Here is a 20,633-nt window from a genome sequence, read left to right as displayed (position 1 = left end):
GGGAAGATGTTATAAGCCTAAGGTGTAGTTAGAAATCTTTTTTAAAATAAATACTGCTGTTTGTGGAAAGATGATTCTTTCATTTATGCTCCTCATAGTGACCTCTGTAAACTCTTGTTGTTAGTGAGGGTAAAGTGTGCTTTTCAACATGGGACACAAGGCTTCAACTACTTATCAATATGGGAATTCCATTTTTCCTTATGGTATGTCACGATATCTTTAGACTTGCTAAATAATCAGTTCTACTTAACCATATCTCCAAATATAAAATATTACTCATACTAAAACATTAAATGAACAGTCTGCAAATTTGTGTAAGGTATTTAAAATAAGAGTATATTGTAGCTAATTGCCTTGTTAGGGGTTTGCTTAATATGTATTAATCAAGAGTGGTACAGATAGACAAGCCGAGAATTTCTAGTGTGCATTTAGTGAATTAGCGATGGAATGAAGCAACCATTTGACACTAGAATTCTTTTATCTTAAACTTGGAATATATTAAATGGTTGCAGGAAGGAGGCTCTGCAACATTTGTCCATTTGCCTTATTAATTAAGACTTTTGCATGACTAAAGAATTTCTTCTTTTCCTTGGAAGGTGGAAGTAATAAAGATGTGACTAAGCATGTATTTGTAACTCAGTTGCTTGACCTTTCTACAGCCCACAGCTACCACTAATGCTGATTTGTAATGGAGACATTATCGTTTATTTAAATCTTGATTAGGAAACAATTACAAGTAGGGCTTTAGCGTAGCAGTAAATTGATGTAGCCTTTAATTCATACTATAGATTGAGTGGATAAGCTTTCTGACTATAATTAGAGTGGATTATAATGGCTTCAGTTGGTTGACTCATCACCAGCAGGGTAGGGCCGGTGATTGTTTCTTCACATTTATCTTTTAGTTCACGCTTGATTTTTTTTTTTTCTTTGCTGCTAAATGTTATTGTTTAATTTAGTAGCAAACTTAAGAGTTGAAAGATATTTTCTGTTAATAAAAGAGAAACTTGATAAAATAACAAAGCACGTTAGCAACACATGCTATACTCACATAGCATGTGAGCACATAGCACATAGCAACATGCTATGGTCTTCACAATTCGAGTGATAGTATTGCTCTTATTAAAATAGGGGATAGATAATTTCATGTATGGCTCAATAACATGAGTGGGAAACATTTCCTTTTGTATTTACAGTTAAATGGTAGATTCATGCTTACTTCTGGCACCATTTAGTTTTTGAATAAGTATTGTTAATGTTGTAAAATGTTTCTTTTTAGATTTATCACATAAAGTTTTCCTTTTGTCCAGTCACAATATTTTATTTTTCTTCTCTTCAGGTTTCTTTTAAAAAGACCTTATTATTTGGTTAAATGTAAATGTGGGGCGTCTCTTTGGAACAAATGAGCTTTCTGCTATGTTTTTTTACAAAGTGTTTCAAATCTATTTTATGATGAACTTCACCCATTCCAGCAAGCTTTCTATTAGCTATTAATAACTCACCAGAGTCAAGGTGACTCTGTAAGGGTCAGTTCTTCGTTTGTTACTGGTCTTTCCCACCTCAGTGTACTTCATGTGTTTTTACTTCTGGCACAGAAGTATTCTGTAGGATTGGTATGTGTCACAGTGCTCTGGTAGGCACAGAATTACATAAGGTGAGTGGAGAGGAAAAAAGTAGCAATTAATGATATATCACGCTTGTTAACTATCTGTATTTTTTTTTTTTCTGTCAATCTGCAGTGGATGATTCAGAACCCATACAAAGCTGCAACTTTCTTTGGGTGCATTGGCAAAGATAAATTTGGAGAAATATTGAAGAAGAAGGCTGAGGAAGCTCATGTGGATGCCCATTACTATGAGCAGAGTGAAGAACCAACAGGAACCTGCGCTGCCTGCATCACTAGTGATAACAGGTCAGGGGCCATTAATATTTTCCTAAGATATGAATGTATCGAGCGTAAATTGTTAGGAATATTTGGATTTGAACGATAAACCGGATGTGGTGCTCAGGGACATGATTTAGCAGAGGGCTGTTATAGTCATGTTCATCTGGATTTGGGCATTAATTATATCTGCAGAGTTTTCATCTTCCATACTTAGTTCTTCAAAGAGAAGACGATGCTTGTTCTCTGTGATATTCTGTTTAGTCACATAGTGTCTAAGCATGCATCATTGTAGCAATCGCCACTTCTTAGATGACTTAAGGGGAAAACAAAGTAAAGACTGTCAAGAGGTATACATCATGAACTCAGGAAAAATAGGTACGTATTTTGTGCATCTCAATGGAATTTCAAAATTTAGGTAAATTTATTCATAAATATGTCTGCAAGCAATTCTTTAACTTACTAAGCAGTATTTTTGCTTTGCTAACATAACACACTTTTCTTTCGATCCCAAATCTTTTCACAAATACCACAAATTTAATCACTGATTCTTCTTTATCTCAGTCACTGTTTTAGAACACACTGGAGAGCGTATAGGGAAAGTGAGAGACTTATTTCTCCTTTAGGGAATAGGAAAATAGCGACTGATGGTTGCCACTACTGTCTTTATTGTGTAGCCTCCCTTCTGTTAATGAGAACAAGTTTATTCTGAGCCTTTTTTCCCCCCTCTAATCATACTGGATTTACACCATTTTTCTTGATTTGTAAGAACCTTTTTAACTGGCTGCAGTTGATAGCTCTATTGGTTAATCTCATCCTCATGGGGCATGTGCTGACTTCCTTCTTCAGGTAATTCAGCTTTCATGTCTCTCTGAGATCTCGGAACTAGTAAATAGCTCTCGTGGATTTTCCAGTAAGTGGCTGTGTGCTTTTCAGATGACCTGATAATAAATATCTTTTTTCTGTTTAGTCTGTCAAGCTGTTTCCAGAAGAGTTCTGAGCTATTTCATGATTATAACTCTAAATTCTTTAGCTTACCAATACTTATGTACTTTGTTGGGTTTTTTTCAGAGCTTTTAAAGCAAATTGTAACACATGATTAAACTCTAAAATAGTATTTATGCTCTGTCATTATCTGCAGCTTTAGTTAGGATGTTCTGCTCATAAGTAGCACATGCATGGAGTTTCCACCAAGCCATAGACTTGAAGTGCTCCAACTGCCTCCAATTACCATATTTAACTGAAAAACATCCTACCTTCTTTGTGTTCCTTATGTTGAACCTAGTGCTGTTAGACCTAGCTTTAATTTGGAAAAGCTTGGAGCTTCTTCAGTGAAGCAACCTTCTGTTCCACCTCACATGCAGGGCATCATTTACTGTTAGATGTAGCCACTGAGAGTTAGGCTTACAGCTTCAAGAGCCTGCGGTAAGTGAAAGCAAACATGAGGTCTTTGCTAAGATTTGTGGAACATAACTTCACTTAGCAACACATGTAGACTGAATTTTTCTAGCTAGGGCCTTACTGGATATTTAAGACTTCATTAAAATTGAAAGCTTAGTTTGCTTTATAAATTTAATTTTCAAAATATTGCCAGAATTATACAAGTTTTCCTGGAACTTGCTTGATTCTCTTCTGTGAATTCTGTAGATTTATCGTCATTGAGATGATAACATTCATCAAGAATAGAACTTCTTACCACATTATTTGTCCTGCTACAGATACTTTGTCTTATTTTCCATGCTCACATCAGTCCTCATTGGCTTTAGACTTCAGAATTAAAGAGAGAAGGCTCTAGAATATTCCTAGTATTAAACAACACAGATCTATGCTGGATATTTTAATATATACAGAAATTTAGTCTGGTTCCTTGTTTTACTTCCAACATGCCTTATCTGTTCAGTTCACAAGAACTGCCAGTGACGTGTGCTTTATATTGGATAGGAACAAAAAGAGATGGTGTTAGTGGATAGATGCTGTTTTGTTTTGAGGTGGAATATATTTTCAAGAATTCTTCATTCACTTAGCTCCTAGCACCTGTACATGGCTCTCAGTCTGGAGGTAGTAACAAACTCTGGTAGCAGCAGGCTGTAGCATTCCACACTGCCCTGTTGTCACTGCCTTACAGTAGTGTTTGTGTGGTAAAGGGTGATATGTACCGCATCAGGTGTACATGTGCTGGGGAAGGGGGTGTTTGTCAGTAAATGCATATTGCATCTGTAACTACATTTTATTGGGCACTTGTGCTTAAATATCATAGCAGCAGTGTGTTAATTTTAAAGGTGCATTCCATCACTTCTAAGTCTAGAAACTTTCTCACAATAAAATATCATAATTTGGTAATGAGTTGAAAGCTAGTAGTAAATAACTATCTTGTTATGGCCTGCATTTAGGGATGCATCTATAACATCTACAGCTGATTTCCCATATCTTTTGTTATAATATTCATAAAGAATGAAGTAGAAATGAGCTTTTAGTAATTTGGTTTGGCACAGCTAAAACAAAGGTGAGTTTTTTTTTTTTTGTTTATTCCTTTGGGTTGTTTTTTTGTTGCTGTTGTTTTTTGTTTGGTTGATTTTTACAATTGAGCATCTAAAGCCCTGACTCCTTTTCAAGTAGTAATTTACTCATTTGCTGCAGGAAAACACAGCTCCAAGGAAAAATTTAAAATCAGCTTTTAAAATAATATAACTGTTCATTGGAAAATGATAACAGCAAGACATATACATATTTAAGACCTTGTTAATTTTCATGACAGAAAACAGTTTGTAGAACATAAAGGAAGTTAGCTACTCTAGTCTGTGTGTTAGGACGAACCAGGAAAACATTTAACAGAAACTTGCAGATGTTAAACTGTGCAGAGGGACTTGATCATGAAATGGAAAAACGTTGGTTGTAAACAAATGTGTATATACATAAATTATAAATATAGATATCTGTAATAGCGTGATGTAAACTGCCTGCATGGATTTAAAATATATTATTTAATCAAATGATATTTTAAATATCATTTAAAGGAATTATTATGAAACAGCCAAGCATATCCATTTTATTGTGTTTCTGTTGTTCTGATTTATATTCCTGTGAGGATCTTTGATCATCTTTGAGAAATTTGCAGTAGTAATAGCAAAGAGGATCTGATGCCTGGATTTTAATCTCTCTTAGGTCACTTGTAGCTAACCTTGCTGCTGCTAATTGCTACAAGAAGGAAAAGCATCTGGATTTGGAGAAGAACTGGAAGTTGGTGGAAAAAGCCAAAGTTTATTATATAGCGGTAAGTTCAGCTTCTTCCAACTTACAAAAGTTTGAGTTATGGCATTAAGAGATTTAAGCAACGACCATGCCTATTGCATGGATTTAGGATGATTCCTCATAAACATGAAAGAAAATGTCTGCTCCAATTTCATCATAGTACAATTTCTTTAAATTTAAATGTAAAAACATTTAAGAATCATTTACTCATGTGCATTCTTAAGTTAGTGAGAAAAACTGTAAGTAATAAATATATTTTCAGAGCTTTTGTAGTCGTGCATCAAATTTACATTTTACATTTTCTTGTAAATTGTTGTGAAGGATGCACAAATGATGTAGAAAAACACTATTAGCATAATTATTCACTGCAAACAGTTTGAGCTTATTTGTGTGAACAATCTTAATTGCTATTTATTCCATAGCAATTACTATGGCACCTTTATAATTCAATATTTCAGAAACAATGATTGTGATAAACCTCTTGAATTTGGATAGTGGTGTAAACTGGTTTAAATGATGAAATCTTATTCCTGTAATAAAGAGATTTTGAGTATAGGGAATTAGTAAATTCACAATATTTATTTGTTTGCCATTCTAAAATGAATCAAGCCAGATTACTGCATTTGTTTAAATTACATCTTGCATAAACAGAGGCAGTGGATTTGTTTTCATTTTGCTCACAAGTTGATATGATTGACCAAAATTAACAAATGTAAAACATCTATGACAGATTAAAACCTCATAATGTGCATGTAATATATGGATTCTGTATGACAGCTGCTTCCATTCCACTACCTGAGTTATGTGGGAACAGCTGGTAAGAAGTGTAAAAAATTGATTATCCAAGAGGAACAAGTTCATTGAAAATACAGTTATTTCTTTTAGCTAGTGTTAATGTCTCCTACAGCCTGTTAGTGTGCACTGCTGTAGGCTCTACATGGTTGTTATTGATTCTTGTGTGTGGCCAAGTCTGCCCCTTTATAAACTGTCAAAAAATACTTATAACCTTCTCAGTATACAAAGAAAATACATCCTGCTGCTGTTGCCATATGTGCTGCAGTTTAAGGGGGAGGAAAAAAAAAAAAAAAAGCATTAATGCTCTGCTCATTTTTAATTTCTGGTTTTGAAGTGTTCTATGTCTATTTTTCAATAATTATTCCTCACCCTGTTCCAAATGCCATACTTAGAAATTAATGCTACTGGGTAAGAGATACTGGAAGTCTAAAAGTATGGCTAAATGTATAAAAGTGAATGTTACCTGAAGAAACATTAGCGCGCTGCCCAAAGCTTTTATTTGCTATTTTTTACTGCTGTGTTTATATGTAAATACTACTCAAATTCCCAGTGTATGATTTAGGGAAAAAAAAATAATTATAAACCTAGTGGAGTTGCTTTAGGAAAAGTGGGAAAAATTACAGAAAGTGAAAATAAGTTTCTGGGTTGTTTTTTTGTTGCTTGTTTTTTTCCCCCTGAAGATATAACTTTGATCTTATTTTAGTTCCGAAGCCTGTCTTCTGTACTCTATCCATTTGGTCCCTTTAATGTTGACTCAGTAATGCTTTCTACTAATTTTTATATATATTAGAAGTGTTTCAGTCTTTTTTGGGGGTGATATCCTGCCTTTTGACCAAGAGAGAGAGAATTAGATGGAAGATGAAATCCAGAATGTGCATCTATTAGTGGGTAAAGAACACCTAAGTGCTAATATATTAAGTATTTGCTAAATTGACTTCATATTAAGAAAACATCTGCTTGCAAGGGAATATCTGCTGGGTGAAAAACCTGTTTCACACCAGTAGCAATTGCACTCAGGGCTGGGTTCATTTAAGAGATTTCTGGTACAGTGTTATCACTTCAGATTACAGATGGCACACGTGCCTTAACTTAAATCAAGGAGACAACACATAGAGCTGAACGCACTTTTTTTTATCCTTTAACTTCTCTACTCACAGGTTTGTAGTGGTCGATGAGATTAAACAAATCCACATCGTGAACAATTAGCACTCCTGCTGCTCTTTCAGTCATTAATTTGCTCACTGTTGTGTCTGTCTTCACTTGAGTCTTGTTACCTCTTCTGGCTCTGCACTGTGCTTACGTCGCTTTTTATTCCTGTCTTTCTATCCAGGCTTCACCTATTTCCTGGATTGCACTGCTGTATGCTTTAGTGACAGATAATTTTTTCTGGAAATCCTTGTTCTGAGATTATCAAACAATCTATTTTCTTGGCAGAGTAGGCCGGTTGCTGCTTTAGGACAGGTCAGCGATATCCTGTGGTCATCTGTATGTGCTTGCTAGGATAGATAATATGCTTTTCAATGCAGCTTTCAGCAGAATGGCCCTCAGATGAAACTTAGCTCTGAAATGTAATCAATTCACACAGGGAGTAGGTACAAAGGAAAAGATAGTGAACCCATGACAGAACCCCTTAAAGACAACTTCTGTTGCCATGAATGAACACAATACCTTTATTTTAGCCATCTGGTAATCGGATCCGGCAGACAAATTGGAGAAAGACAGCAAAGAATAGAACCCTGTAAATCACAGATAGAATCAAAATGCAGAAAGGCTGCCCTGGCTTACGCAAAAACAGTAAACTTTAAAAGTGTTTTTTCATCCCTTAAATTTACTTGGTGTTGTATCTTTTAAGATATGTTATGTGTACTGTCAAACTCCATGCGATTTCTTTCCCTTCTCCAGATATTATTCATCTACTTGCAGTAATTTCTGCCATTGACATTTTATCTTCTGGTCTGTCACATTCATTTCGTTGTGGATCAGCTAGCTGTACTGCTGGTGCCTGATTAGAATTCACTGCTAGGCATTTTAGGTAGTTCCTACTGGGCCTAGAAAATCTTATCCTAGACATTTCCCCTATTTCAGAATAAGTCGAGGGTTATGAAAGCACAAAGCATTGTTCTGATTCTGAAATTGTGAATGGGACACAACCTGACATAAAAATAATCTCAAGTTGTGTTTTGTGCATGATTTTTGTATAAATAAATAAATCTCTCAATTAGGCTTACCTAAGATAGCAGACAAACTGTGGAGTATTTTAGTTGTTGTCTTTTGACTCCAATTAGCACCTCTGTGTTAGTAAGAAATTTGGCACTTGTCATTTCATAACAGGAAGAAAATGGAAAAGGAGAAAATGCTTTTCTCTATTAAAAGCTTCACTTAACCTTGTGAAACATTCTCAGCAACAAATGATACTGCCTTATTATACAGACAGCTGAATTTTAACTTTCCATGTGTATGCGAACCCTATTGCTGTTAATGCAGCACTTCCCGGATGTATTTTGCTCTTGTTCCAATTAGTCATCCTTACTTCTCCCAGTTATTTAGCTTTACTCAAACCTGCATTTGTTTAATAGTGTCGTGTGGAGGCATTAGCTGTGTGAAACACTCCCACTGGCTGCTATGGTATTATTTACAGTGCTGAAGTAACAAGTATGTTCTTGAAAGCTCATTCTTTGCTTCACTATTTCTGACCCATTCAAATGCTTTGCTTCACTGAACACATGAAGTGGCAGTACTGCCTGCAGTTCGGTTTCCAGTCTATGGATTTATGCAGTAACTTGAGTGTTATCTTGGAATGGGTCAGTTTATGGAGCTTCCCCAAATCAATCAGATCTTTGTGGGAAACCAACCAGATTGTTTGCTGGTGAAAGACGTGTGTTTTTTTTTATACAAATTAAAGTAGTAGGTTTCGGTTGTAGACTGTCATTGGATTTGTGTTTTGTGGCTATAGTTTATATACTAAAAAGTTGGTGTTTGTGTGTATTCTTATATGTGATGTGTCTCAAAGGGTTTTTTGGTAGTATCTACATACACTTCGATATGGCTGTGATATTGCTGATGTTCACACTCATCTAAGTTCATGAAAGGGACTTGGGACTGTTCCTGCATGTTATTGTTTGCATTATGTTCACTTCACTTTGCTTTTTGCATTTAAAATGCCTGAGAACTTCAGGTTCTGTGCAAGCTGTTGTAGGTAAAGACTAGGGAAGCAATTGAACTATTTTGTAGTCCTAAGGCTTATTTCTATGAAGCTGAATTTAGCGTTGCTCTCTTTCCATATTGTCTGACTTGCTCAGAGAGGGCAGTGCTTTCATTCAGTCAACTTTGTGTGGGCTGTTATTATTTCACAATCCGTAAAAGTTTAAACCATTGTTTTTTACTACTTTTGTGTAGCAAATAATAGAAATTTCTCAATAGAGATGTCCTTCAATTGCGCTGCACTGAGTATAAAATGTTGTAATACCAGTTAGATTTGTTTGCCTGAAATTAAATTACATCCATTACCATCAGCATCTCTTTTGTATTTTCAGAGTTAATGGCAAGTGTAGTTTAACTCAATGTTAATGATAGTTCTGATCTAGACCATGTATTCTGGTATTAGGCCATGTTTCTTGTAGGGTACTAGGTGTTGCAACATGTGATAATGAACTAATGTAGCACTGCCGGAGGGTAAGCTTTTGAACCTTTAAGCACTCAGGTATGTTTCAGTAAATGCTGTGGTATTTTTTATATTTATTTTCTTTTAATACCTAAGTGCTTATCTAAGCAGAGAGATACTGTGGTGGTGTAGTGGGCTTGATTGCAGAATTATCTGGTTTCAACACGAGCCTGTCAAAACATAAGCTCGATGTCAGCAATGTGTAGCAAAGCTTAAATAACATTTTACTGTATTTTACATGGGTTTTGGCTATTCTACTTGAGAAAAAATACTGATTATTACAACAATGTAAGTATAAATGAAATTTCTTTTGTGCTGTCTCCTCCTTTCAGAGGCATGTTCAATGAAGGCATTTTTATTGTAATTTACTGCTATGTTGAGTATGATAATTTACAACGGATTGTGATAGGTGTTTTTTCTTTGAAATGTGCTGGGTCTGTGTGTGCATCATGGGAAATGGGAGAGACAGGCACTGGCAGGAATCAAAATATCCCCTGAAAAGTCATTTGTTTGAATAACTCCACAATAGCTTTTTTTTGTTTTTCTTTTCTTTTTTTTTTTTTTTCCTTTCCCACCATTGATAACTCTTGCTGTATTGCTCTGACGTCAGAATGTTGTCATTTGAGATGCAAAACTATTTCTCTCAATAATGAATAGGTTTTATGGCCAGGAAGACACAGTTCTGAGTGTCTTACTTTGCCATAAAGGTGAAGCTGCAGTTAGCAAATTAGTTGGGTCATCATTTACTGGCCTCTCAGATATCATTACCTTCCCAAAAACCACCATTGTGAGGAACTGAGTTTGCTGGGAGTTACAGATGAAGTGTGACAAATTTAGAAAAAGAAAGTGATAAGATTCTCTGTGTAAGCAGGGAGTAAATCTGCAATTTTCTTTCTTCTAAAACATATACGGGGAAGTATATCTGCATCAATACAGAAATTCTCGGATTTCAGTTACTGGCCTAAATGGAAAAAAACAAAACAAAACCTTTGTTTCCCTGCCGGTGATAGTTTGTCATTCTGTGATGTATTTAGAGTACGATGTGCTTTATGCTATTTCAGGTGTGACTGCTCATGCATGGGTGCTTTTGTCAGTGTTTTCTCAAGTAACTTAGAAGGGAAACTGAATTCAGAAATTGATTTTTATTTTTTGCATACTATGCTCCTCAGAACGTCATTGCTTTAAGATGGACACAGGTACTTCATGCAGAATAGTGCATCATGGACTCATAAGACAGACTGTACTTACTTTCTGTGTAATAGAAAATTAATGAGAATCTGTTTAACGTAGTAAAAATATTTATTTCTGGATGTTCACCTCTGTTACTAATTACATTTATTTATATGAAGAATAAATGTTTCATCTCCTGTCATTCTCCTCCTACCCCAGTAGCCTTTAAATTGCAGATAAACTTCTTCAGCACAGTAATTAGTGATGCTCAGTCATTGCTCCTTTTATCAAGTGATTTTATTTTATTTTTTAGAAGAATGCATTATTAGAGCACTTACACAGCCAGCCCCGCTGCAACAGCCAGGCGGCAATAGCAGTGCCATTTTTCACAAAGAAAATGTTGAACGGGAGCCAAACGTTTGGTGGCAGAGTCTGTTGCTAGGAAATCAAGTTCCTGAGGCGATTAATGACAAAGCAGGCAGTAACAAGAAGGCAGAATTACAGATTTAAAAGAGGGGGAGAAAAAAAGTGGTTGGTGTTATAATTACCCAAAGAAATTCGTACTCATTAAATTGGCTGTTTTTATGATTGACTTTAATTGGAGGTTAGTTCAGATATTTAGCTCCTTTCCCACCCCTTTAAACACACACATGCACATAATCTGTAGAACTGCAGACTTGTTTTTCTAAGCATTGAGAGGAGCTTGCCCTGTAATTTGATCCCCACTGACAGATGCATTTTCTATGCTGCCATTTTGAATTAACCTATTGTGCAACAATTTTCCTTAGCTCTGTTGAATAAAACATCAAGTCTTATTACCTCAGATGGATTTGATAGAGTAAAAGAATGTACTTCTAGCTGAAGTAGACTATTTGCAATGAGTTCAGTGATTTGAACTCTGCCAACAAGCCCCAATAATTTGTGATGTATACTTAAAGAACGAAGGAGAGGAGAGCCACGTGGGGGGTCTTTTGGGCTGTATGAAGTTGAAATGCAAGGCTCGCAGTAATATTGTTGTTTGTGCTGAGGTTATTCCCTGAGATCAAGCCATTTTTAGATAAAGCATGTTAACTAAGATTTTTTCCTATTAATCAGATCTGTTTTGAGCTGGAGCTTCTCTTGCTCTTGGTGGTTTTCCAAGCTGTCAGGTTACTGGGGAGTAGGAAAATAAAAATCAGTTCCTCTCTCCCCAAACCGTAATGGTTGGATTGTCCCTGTGAAGCTTCTTTTGTGAAATTTTCCCACCTAAAGTTTAAGTGAAATAAATGATATTCTAAGATAATTCCTAGTTCTTAATAATGTATATGTTTTACGGTGAGGGAAGAACAGGTTTTTCACCTTCCTCAGTTTTCTCCCCAATTTGAAATATTTACCCGGTTGGTTCAACAAAATTTTGGCATGGAAATGGGGAGGAGACTGACCCTGACATTTAAATCCTGTCATGTTTCATCGATCACTTTTGAGACAGTATTCCCTACTTGCAGCAAGTGATAAACAAGGAAATATCCTTTTGCAGAACCTGCAAGTGAACATACAGGAGCTGAACTGTAAAAGCTAAATAATGCCACTGCTCTACAAATTCCTAATCAAACAGCGAAACAAAAGAGCCGTGCGTATCCCATCCAACAATACACACAGTACTAATCAGATGCCAATGCCAAGCTGTCTGCTTTGTTAAATACCCAGGTTCCCTGAGGCAAGAAGACAGCTGCTATAACTACTATGAAATTTGGTAGCTCAATCTATTTTTGCTACCCTTGGGCTATCAAGCTACTGTTAATTCAGACCACCCGAATTGGTACACTTTAGGGATTTTTTTCAAAGTGTTTGTAATTAAAATGATAAAACATCATTATTACGCTGAAGATGTTGTGTGTGCTTTGCATTTGACAGATACCTACAGAGATAAACCCAGCATGTAATTTTCATTGACATAATGCTTGTGATTGCATTAGCCTTTTAAAAGTATATTGCTTTTTAGGGAAAAATGAAGGGGAGGGCATGCTTTTACTCCATTAGCAGAATTTGTAAATCTGCTGAAACACTGAATCGAGCTCTTGGCAGTGCCTGGCAGGGTGGTGCAGCGGTGTGGGCAGCGGTGCCAGCTCTGCTGCTGTGGGCAGGGATCTGCCAGCTCCCTGGTGACTGCCTGTAGGAACACCCAGCCTCCTGTGTATGTAGTCTGGGCAGGCTTAACACACTATTTAAATGTAAATGTAGAAGGGAAGCCTCCATTCTCAAAGGGGTGAGGTGAGCCAATTTGAGGGGCAGTCTTTACTGGAGGTCCTTTTGCATGTCAGTCTTTATTAGATGCCATCTTTAGGAGAGCACAAGAATTTTGCCTGTTACCACGTCAGCTTTGTTACAGCAAAATCTCAAAACTGAAGCACCAGCAGGTCTAGGAATTAGAAGCCCAGAATGAAGCAGCATTGGTTCTGCCTTGAATTATTCTTGTTTTCATTATTTCTATGGTAAAGTTGAAGAAAAATGATCAATTTAAGGTTGTTCTAAAGGCTAACCCGTAAGCAACTGTTGCTTACTTTGATTACTGACTTCCAAAAATTTATAGTAAGTTGGTTGTTATCACTCTGTGTACCACTGATTGAAATCTGGGATTCCTCCTTCCAAAGGAGCTGGTTACTTAAGCGCATGGGCGCATCATAGGCTGCATAACCCCAGATCCGTGTGTTCTTTGTGTCTCTGCCATCAGCTGCTGCATGAAAAACAGTGCCTGTATATAAACCAGCACTTGTGTTCTTTTAGATGAAGAAAATGTTTTTTGTGTGTGAAAACAGTATGTGTGTATATGTGCAACTTGAGAGATGAGCTGAAACTATTCAAGGTAGTCTCCTACTTGGTCTGAACTTGGAATTGCAGTTTCATTTAGCATTTGCATGTGTAATAGCAATATTGAAATTGTTTTAAACACAAAACCTTTATTTTCTGCAGGAAGTTAAGATTATTGTTTTTTTGATGAAAGAAAACAAAGACACATCCTGGAATTGGGTGAAATACAGTCAATATATTTCCAGTTATTTTATCTATAATGTTCAGTATTTTCAGTAATCCATTATCATTTACACTGAAGTTTTAAGCCATGATGCATTTTCTTCATTTTGAAGTGAAATATGTATGTACTTCTCATATTTTCATTCATACATTGCCTCTTCTTAGATCACAAACTGAACCATACAGAATGGCTTTCATCTCTATTGTGGTTCAAAGGTGTTTTAAAATAGCAGGGTCACAAGCAGGGTGGAAACCTGAAGTCCCCCTTTTGATTCTACAAATAACAATTACCTTAAAAAGTAACATTATTTTTACAGCACAGCTTATCCATATGCTAAATATTTGTATCAAGTAAATTTTAGGGTACCATGTTGTGCATGTCAGCTGTGTACAAGGGAAAGAAAAGCATTTCCTAAAAATACTGGTATACAGGTTTTCAGTGATTACATGTTAAGCGCAAGGTAATAGCTTGACTTTGAGGCTGGGCTTTCTACAACCTTGTAGTAGGTTCTTTTGCTCTTGAAGAGGCAGGAGGAAGGCTGAGACCAGCCAGTCTCATTTGTTTTCAGGTTCCTTTGAAAAAGGAATTGACTGATTCCAGCATTTGAAAGAAGTTCCAGGTCCTAAGATAAATCCTGGACTGGCCTTTGTACAAAGGAAGAAAAAGACCTGTCCAGTTTCTCAGGGGAGATCTGCTTTTGTTGAGATATTTGTGGTGTTTGAGTTGTTTGGGTTTTTCTGTTTGTTCATTTGACTGTTTATTTTAAAAGAATGGAACCATAAAGAAAGGGTCAGTCACATTTTGTGGTGTGGCTTTAGTACTTTCAGTCATTGGTGCAGTGCTCAATCAACAGTGCACTGTGTCACCTGTGGCTCAGGCTGAGCTGCTACAAAGATCCTTTTTTTTTTTTTTTTCCTTTTTTTCTCTTTTCTTACTTTAAATAAAGGAGATAATAATTCTCTAAATGAGTAATAAGTGGTGTTTCAAAACAACTTTCTAAAACAGTTTTGCAAATAGAGGTGGATACTGTTGCTTTCTAAGGCATACTCAGACCATCATGGTAACAGATAAGGCCTGATAATCCTTGAAGAGGTTTGACTTAACTAAAAGCTTACGGCATTCGGATTTTGTCCACAAAAGAAGGGTTTTGCTGATGCAGATGCTGTGGAAAAGCATCCAGGAGTTATAGACTTATCTCTGGCATAAGCATCCTGATACAGTGATGTTTTTTAACAGCTGCTGTACCAGGGGAAATGTTCTCATTTTCCCAGATCAGTTGTGCTAGCACCATAGTGTTTGTTGTATGGGCTATGTTGGTTAGGGACAACATTTTTTCATTGTTTTTGAATGCAGTTATTCTGGTGTAATCATTTAATGAATACTAGTCTGTAGTATTTACCATAAAGATAAGTATACCTTTAACATTGCAGTCCATAGATACTGCTAAGTCTTTTGTAAATCACAAGTCTTTCTATAGACCTTGAAGATCACAGAATCACAGAATGATCCAGGTTGGAAAGGACCTCAAGGATCATGAAGCTCCAACCCCCTTGACTGGCAGGGCCAACAAACTTCCACATTTACTAGATCAGGTTGCCCAGGGCCCCATCCAACCTGGCCTTGAACACCTCCAGGGATGAGGCATCCACAACGTCCCTGGGCGGCCTGTTCCACTCTCCTAGTAAAGAAAGATCTGTAGATTTTCCTCATTATCTGTTCTTACTCCAAAGTTACTGAAGCTGTGTTGTGCAGTATCTATGGGCTATATTGTTCTACTTCTTTTCCTAATTTATTATTATTATTATTTTGCCAACTATGGTATTGCCAGATGCAATATAACAGTACTTCCCTGCAAATTTGAAAATGGTGGAGAACAGCAGTTAACAGTATTTAGCATGAAATATGCCTCAGCATATGCCTCTGAACATGTCTTTTTAGGACCATATGGAGTATAATTGGTGCTGAACAACAGTGAGGTGTTTTGCAAAAAGTAGAGGCTAAGCATTATAAAGAGTCATAAAATCATAAAGAGACAAACAGAGGAAATGTGAGGAAGGGATGTACTGATTTTTGTGTGTGTGTGTGTGTATCTTGCTCTCTCTACATGACCCAAAGTGAAACATCACAGTATTTTTTAGTAGATTTTGTTTTACAACAGGGTTAAAATTAAGAAATTCAGCAAAACCATAGTATGTAGATAATGGCCATGGGAAACGATGTGAGTAATTGGGGGGATGCAGAAGTAATATTCTCATCCATTGAGTGCGCCCAGAATATTGGCATTCATAGCCTTGCTTTCTGTCATTGGCAGTCTTTGTGTATGTAACTCTTTAAGGCACTTGATTACAGAATGTTAAGGTAAGACTGAATTTCATCCTTAAATATCAATTCCCTTGTCCTTCAAGGACTGGAGCCAAAAGTTAGAGGTTTTATTCATTTACTTAGTGAGATACTTTATTTCTGAGAGACAATTTAGACTTAATAGTATTGATTTTATTCATCAATTGAATTTTAACTGTAGCTGAGTATAGGAAAATAGTGTATGATTATATGAAGGATTCATTTTGCTTTGAAGAAAAAAAGGGAAATTTTCAATGAGTGCATATAAAGGAGAGCAAGCATTCATTCCCCAGGCCCAGTGCGGTCTCTAAGTGCTTCTTTATACTGCTGAGAATGGGCTGAAGAGAGTTTCTGCTGAGGGCTGTAGATTCTTATCTGCCTAATTGAGCCATCATTTGTTGACGTGATGAGGGAAATCACGTGACCTGCCTTTAATGCATTGCTCGGTAACAGCAGGAGTGTAAAATGTAGTCCATGGAAGACTAACAGAAGATAAGTTTTTAGAGTGGCCTTCTATACAGAGCACTCCGAGGTTTGTATTGCAGCAGAATCTACTGCTTGATTGTTCAGGTGGTAAATGTGTTGAATAGAAACATCAGTTTCTAATTGTTTTGAAAGTATTGAACTGTATTAAAAAGACCCCAAACTTTCAGAATATGAATTTAATACATTCTCAGTTTTATCAGTATGATCATAAAACTGTCAGCAGAATTGAGATTGGTACAAACACATCCATAAAATAATCAGGCTGACTACAGAGTTGTTACCAATTGCCATGGATCAGTGAAACAAACAACAGAAAACATTCAATGTTACAACTTAGATAAGTATCAGAAAAGGGCATTTAAGGAAAAAAAGAAATAGCAACCTGTAATTGGAGGCACATTCTCCAGTGTGTATTGTATTCTCTAGTTCTACTGTGTTAAGTTTCAGTCATAGTCCTTAACCTGATTTCCTGTTTTGCAGAATGTAGAACTGCAGGCACTCTGTTGTCTTTGGCGATGTCTGTTTACCAGAGTGTTAGGCTGAAATGATCTCATTTCTAAGAAGAGTTAATTTCAGTTTTGTTTTTGAAGTAAGTGATGACTAGCTGCTGTGCTGATGAAAAGCTATCCTAGTTTGGAAGATAATGGTACACTTTAGAATGATAAGCAGAAATAATGTAGCTAAGGAACATGAGACTGATATAACTCTGGAGGTTGGTTTGTCAATTAATAGTCCAGTCACTTCTGCTAATTTTTGCATTACTAGTAATCTTTCAGCACTGGCCCAACAGAAAAGAGCATGAGAAGAGTGGTTGACTGTTCCTGCGACTGCAGGTCTCTGTAGGAGATGTTCCAGGATGCTGGTGTCTAACCTTTTAGTTTGCCTGGGCCACACTGAGCAGAGAGGAATAAACATGGACTGCATACAAAATACATCACACATGCATATTGCATACATGTAACAAAACTTTTTCAATAAATGTTTATAATTAAAACATATATAAATACATACAATATATATGTAAATATATATATGAATATAATATATATGTAAAAAAAAAAATAGAGGACAACAAAAACAAACGTGAGATGTTTGACCTTGTTCTTGTAAGTCATACATCATTGTGTGGCTCAATGGAAGAGGCTGCAATTCTTCATGAGTTTTCAAGGTGCTCATAAGAGATGTTTTGATCTAATTTTAATCTTTTTCACTTTATCCTTTAAAACAGTTGTTTACAAACATATGTGCTTCGAAAAAACAGTGACATGAATAAGGTGTAACTATGATTTTTTTCCTCTGTTAAGATAGATCTTACAAAAATCTAGTAAAGAGGCACGATCAGGTTTTTTTCTTTGATTCTTACGTCTGATTATAACTTCAGAGTTTCCATTTGGAAATTACAGGGTAATGTACTTATGTCAACTGAAAATGGAGTCACAAATATACAAAAAAAAAAAAACCAACAAATAAACAAATTCAGCAACCTTGAAACTTAATCTCAAATTCCCTTATAGAAATGGAAAGCAAAGCTGCATATTTTTAATTATTCATATAAAAAAAAAGTATTTGCAATAACCTGAGCTTGCAATAATTTAAGTTTCATTTTGAACATGGTTATGGTGTTAAACATTGCACAGATAAGTTGATTTTCACCTTAAAGACACATAGTTAGCTTATTTAAATGGCTGCTCAAATACACCAGAAATTCTAAATCTGTCAGACATTTTTCATTTTCAAGTTCTGGCCCCAATTTGCTTTTTAATTCCATAAATGACGTGATGTCATTACACGGATCATAAGATCTTTATGGCATTTTGCCCTAACTTAGACACCTTACTTCAGAGAAGTAATCACCATCCATATTTTGAAGGAACCCCCGGAGCTGGCAGTGACTCAGTCCTTCGGACTTTGAAATTCATGGCTTTGGTGACAATTTGCAGACAATGCCATAATATAATAAATACGTATCACAGAACTAATTAGAGACATATTGAAAATGATTTTAGGTTTTTGTAAGCTTTTTGAGATGTTGACAACTAGAAAATTTGTCAGCACTGCATGAGTATTCTGGGTGTTTCTTCTGCAGTTAAATTGTTAGCTTATTATTTTACAAAATAGCACAAGCTCAAGTTTAGTAATTAAGTAAGAAAAGTTGCATGTCTACTTAATAACAAAAAGCCTTGTCTTCACAGGCATGCATACGTGTAGGTAAGTTGAAATATTATCAGTAATGACTGTGATTTACTCATTGAGTGCCACAAGTGCATGTGATGTGTGATACGAGCAGGTTTGACTGAGTGTACGTGGTGGGCCCAAGAGGTGAAGTTAGCACTGCACTACGCCCTCTCCTCCACGGTGTTCTGTTGTTGCCTATGCAGTCCACTCTCGAGCTACATGCAATTGGCTCATGAAAAATACCACTAAAAATGACATTAAAATAATGTTAAGTGTTTATGATCTTGTGGGGCCTCATTACTAGCTGCTCTGGGCCACATTTGGCCTGCAGGTTGGACAAGCTTTCTCTAGACTAAAAAATAGTTGGCAGCTGGAAGGGTATTGTATTTGCTTCTACTGCTTTACTTTTACCTAAACATCCTCTTGTGGCTGCTTTTGGGATGAGATACTCAGCTTCGAGAATTTTGGATCTGATAATTTACTGTTTCAGCTGATAAGTTTAAAAGATTCATACCTTGTGCCTCTCATCCTTGATTTTGACCTAGTGAGAGAGGAAAGGTGAGAACAAGGGTATGTATGACAAAAATATTAGAGATGAAAAAGTGTAAATTTTGCAATATTTGTTTGGAAAAAATTGCTTTGGGGCATGTTGTTACATTGTCTATAGCTGTTTTACATAAAAAGAGTACACATAGTTTGATTATATATTTCCAGAAAAATAGTAATAATGTAAGTACAAATACAGTAAAGTTCTGATCAAACACTTGTGAACCATGGCAGAACGTTCACTGTGTTTTTCAGTGTTCAAGCTACTGGTTTTCTATTTAAAAACAGTTTTGTTAATAAATGCCTAAAGTATGTTTTATTAACTAGGAAGACACTACAGTTCATACCTGCCTTGACAGCAAAACTTTTAATTCTGACTGTACGGTATATTGTGTAAGAGGAAAATTCATAGGTGGATTTAGATTTGCATTTGTAGAAGGCAGCACCTAGTGTGCCACCCAGGAAATGGAATTCCATTTTTCTAATTTGAAGGTCATGAATGGTTATAGTAACTAAAAAGTTATAACTGAATCACAGTCAATATTTATTTAACCTGGAGTTGAAGTCTTCTTGCCTATTCTTGCTTCCACATTTGGGAGAATAATTCATACCATTCAACAGAGTGCAGGATATTTTGGTGCTGAGTGATGTATTGTTTGGAAGGAAGGACAGTGTCACACTTCCTCCCATTTTCGTTTTTTCAACCAGTTTAGATTAAAGACTAGGAAACCTTGGATTTTGCTTTTGCTTACTTCTCATAACATAGATAACTTCATACATTGCAATCGATGTATCAGTTGCGCTTCAATACATCATCTCCTTTTCCTAGCAGTACTTGAGCAGTATTGCTATAACCAGTAACAGTTTGTTCTAAAAATCTAAATTCAGCCATAATCTTATTTTCTATTCTGATTAGTACTGTATATGTTGTAACACAAAGTAGACACATTTTATTGTAAAATAAATACTACTTTACACTGAATCAGTTTTAGAGCACTGTATTGTCCTATTGTTACAAATCAGCTAAATTTTCAGTTGTTACAGTTTTAATGGTAGGTTTTATTTTTAAGAGAAAATACATAGCTATTTTTCCTACTCTCAGGTAGTGCTTCCATTGGTAGCTGTAAGACTCTTAAGTGAGGAAAATATCAAGTTCTTATTAGCATTGAATATGTGTGCCCTTTAGATAGCATGCATATTCTTGTTTGCTCCAGTTGAAACTGTCCAATGGAAATACACTTCTGGTACAAGAAACGAGACTGAGGTAATAAGAACCTTGATTGGTTGATATAACTGCTGGCAAAAGAAGTCAATGCTGCAGA

General features: G+C 36.0%; 1 protein-coding gene across 2 annotated transcripts in view; it reads left to right on the top strand.

Annotated features, from left to right (window-relative positions):
* The window catches only part of ADK (adenosine kinase), a 258,375-nt gene that overhangs the window by 113,773 nt on the left and 123,969 nt on the right, over positions 1-20,633 (top strand). For both annotated transcript variants that reach the window (XM_072339917.1, XM_072339916.1), the window contains exons 5-6: positions 1,737-1,909; positions 5,042-5,150. In XM_072339917.1, coding sequence (XP_072196018.1) covers positions 1,737-1,909; positions 5,042-5,150 — 282 coding nt within the window. The remainder of the gene's footprint in view (positions 1-1,736; positions 1,910-5,041; positions 5,151-20,633) is intronic.

This window comes from Excalfactoria chinensis, chromosome 6 (assembly GCF_039878825.1).
Source record: "Excalfactoria chinensis isolate bCotChi1 chromosome 6, bCotChi1.hap2, whole genome shotgun sequence".
Classification (NCBI taxonomy): Eukaryota; Metazoa; Chordata; class Aves; order Galliformes; family Phasianidae; genus Excalfactoria; species Excalfactoria chinensis.
The sequence above is the reverse complement of the archived record's forward strand: the minus strand, read 5'-3'. Positions and strand labels throughout refer to the sequence as shown.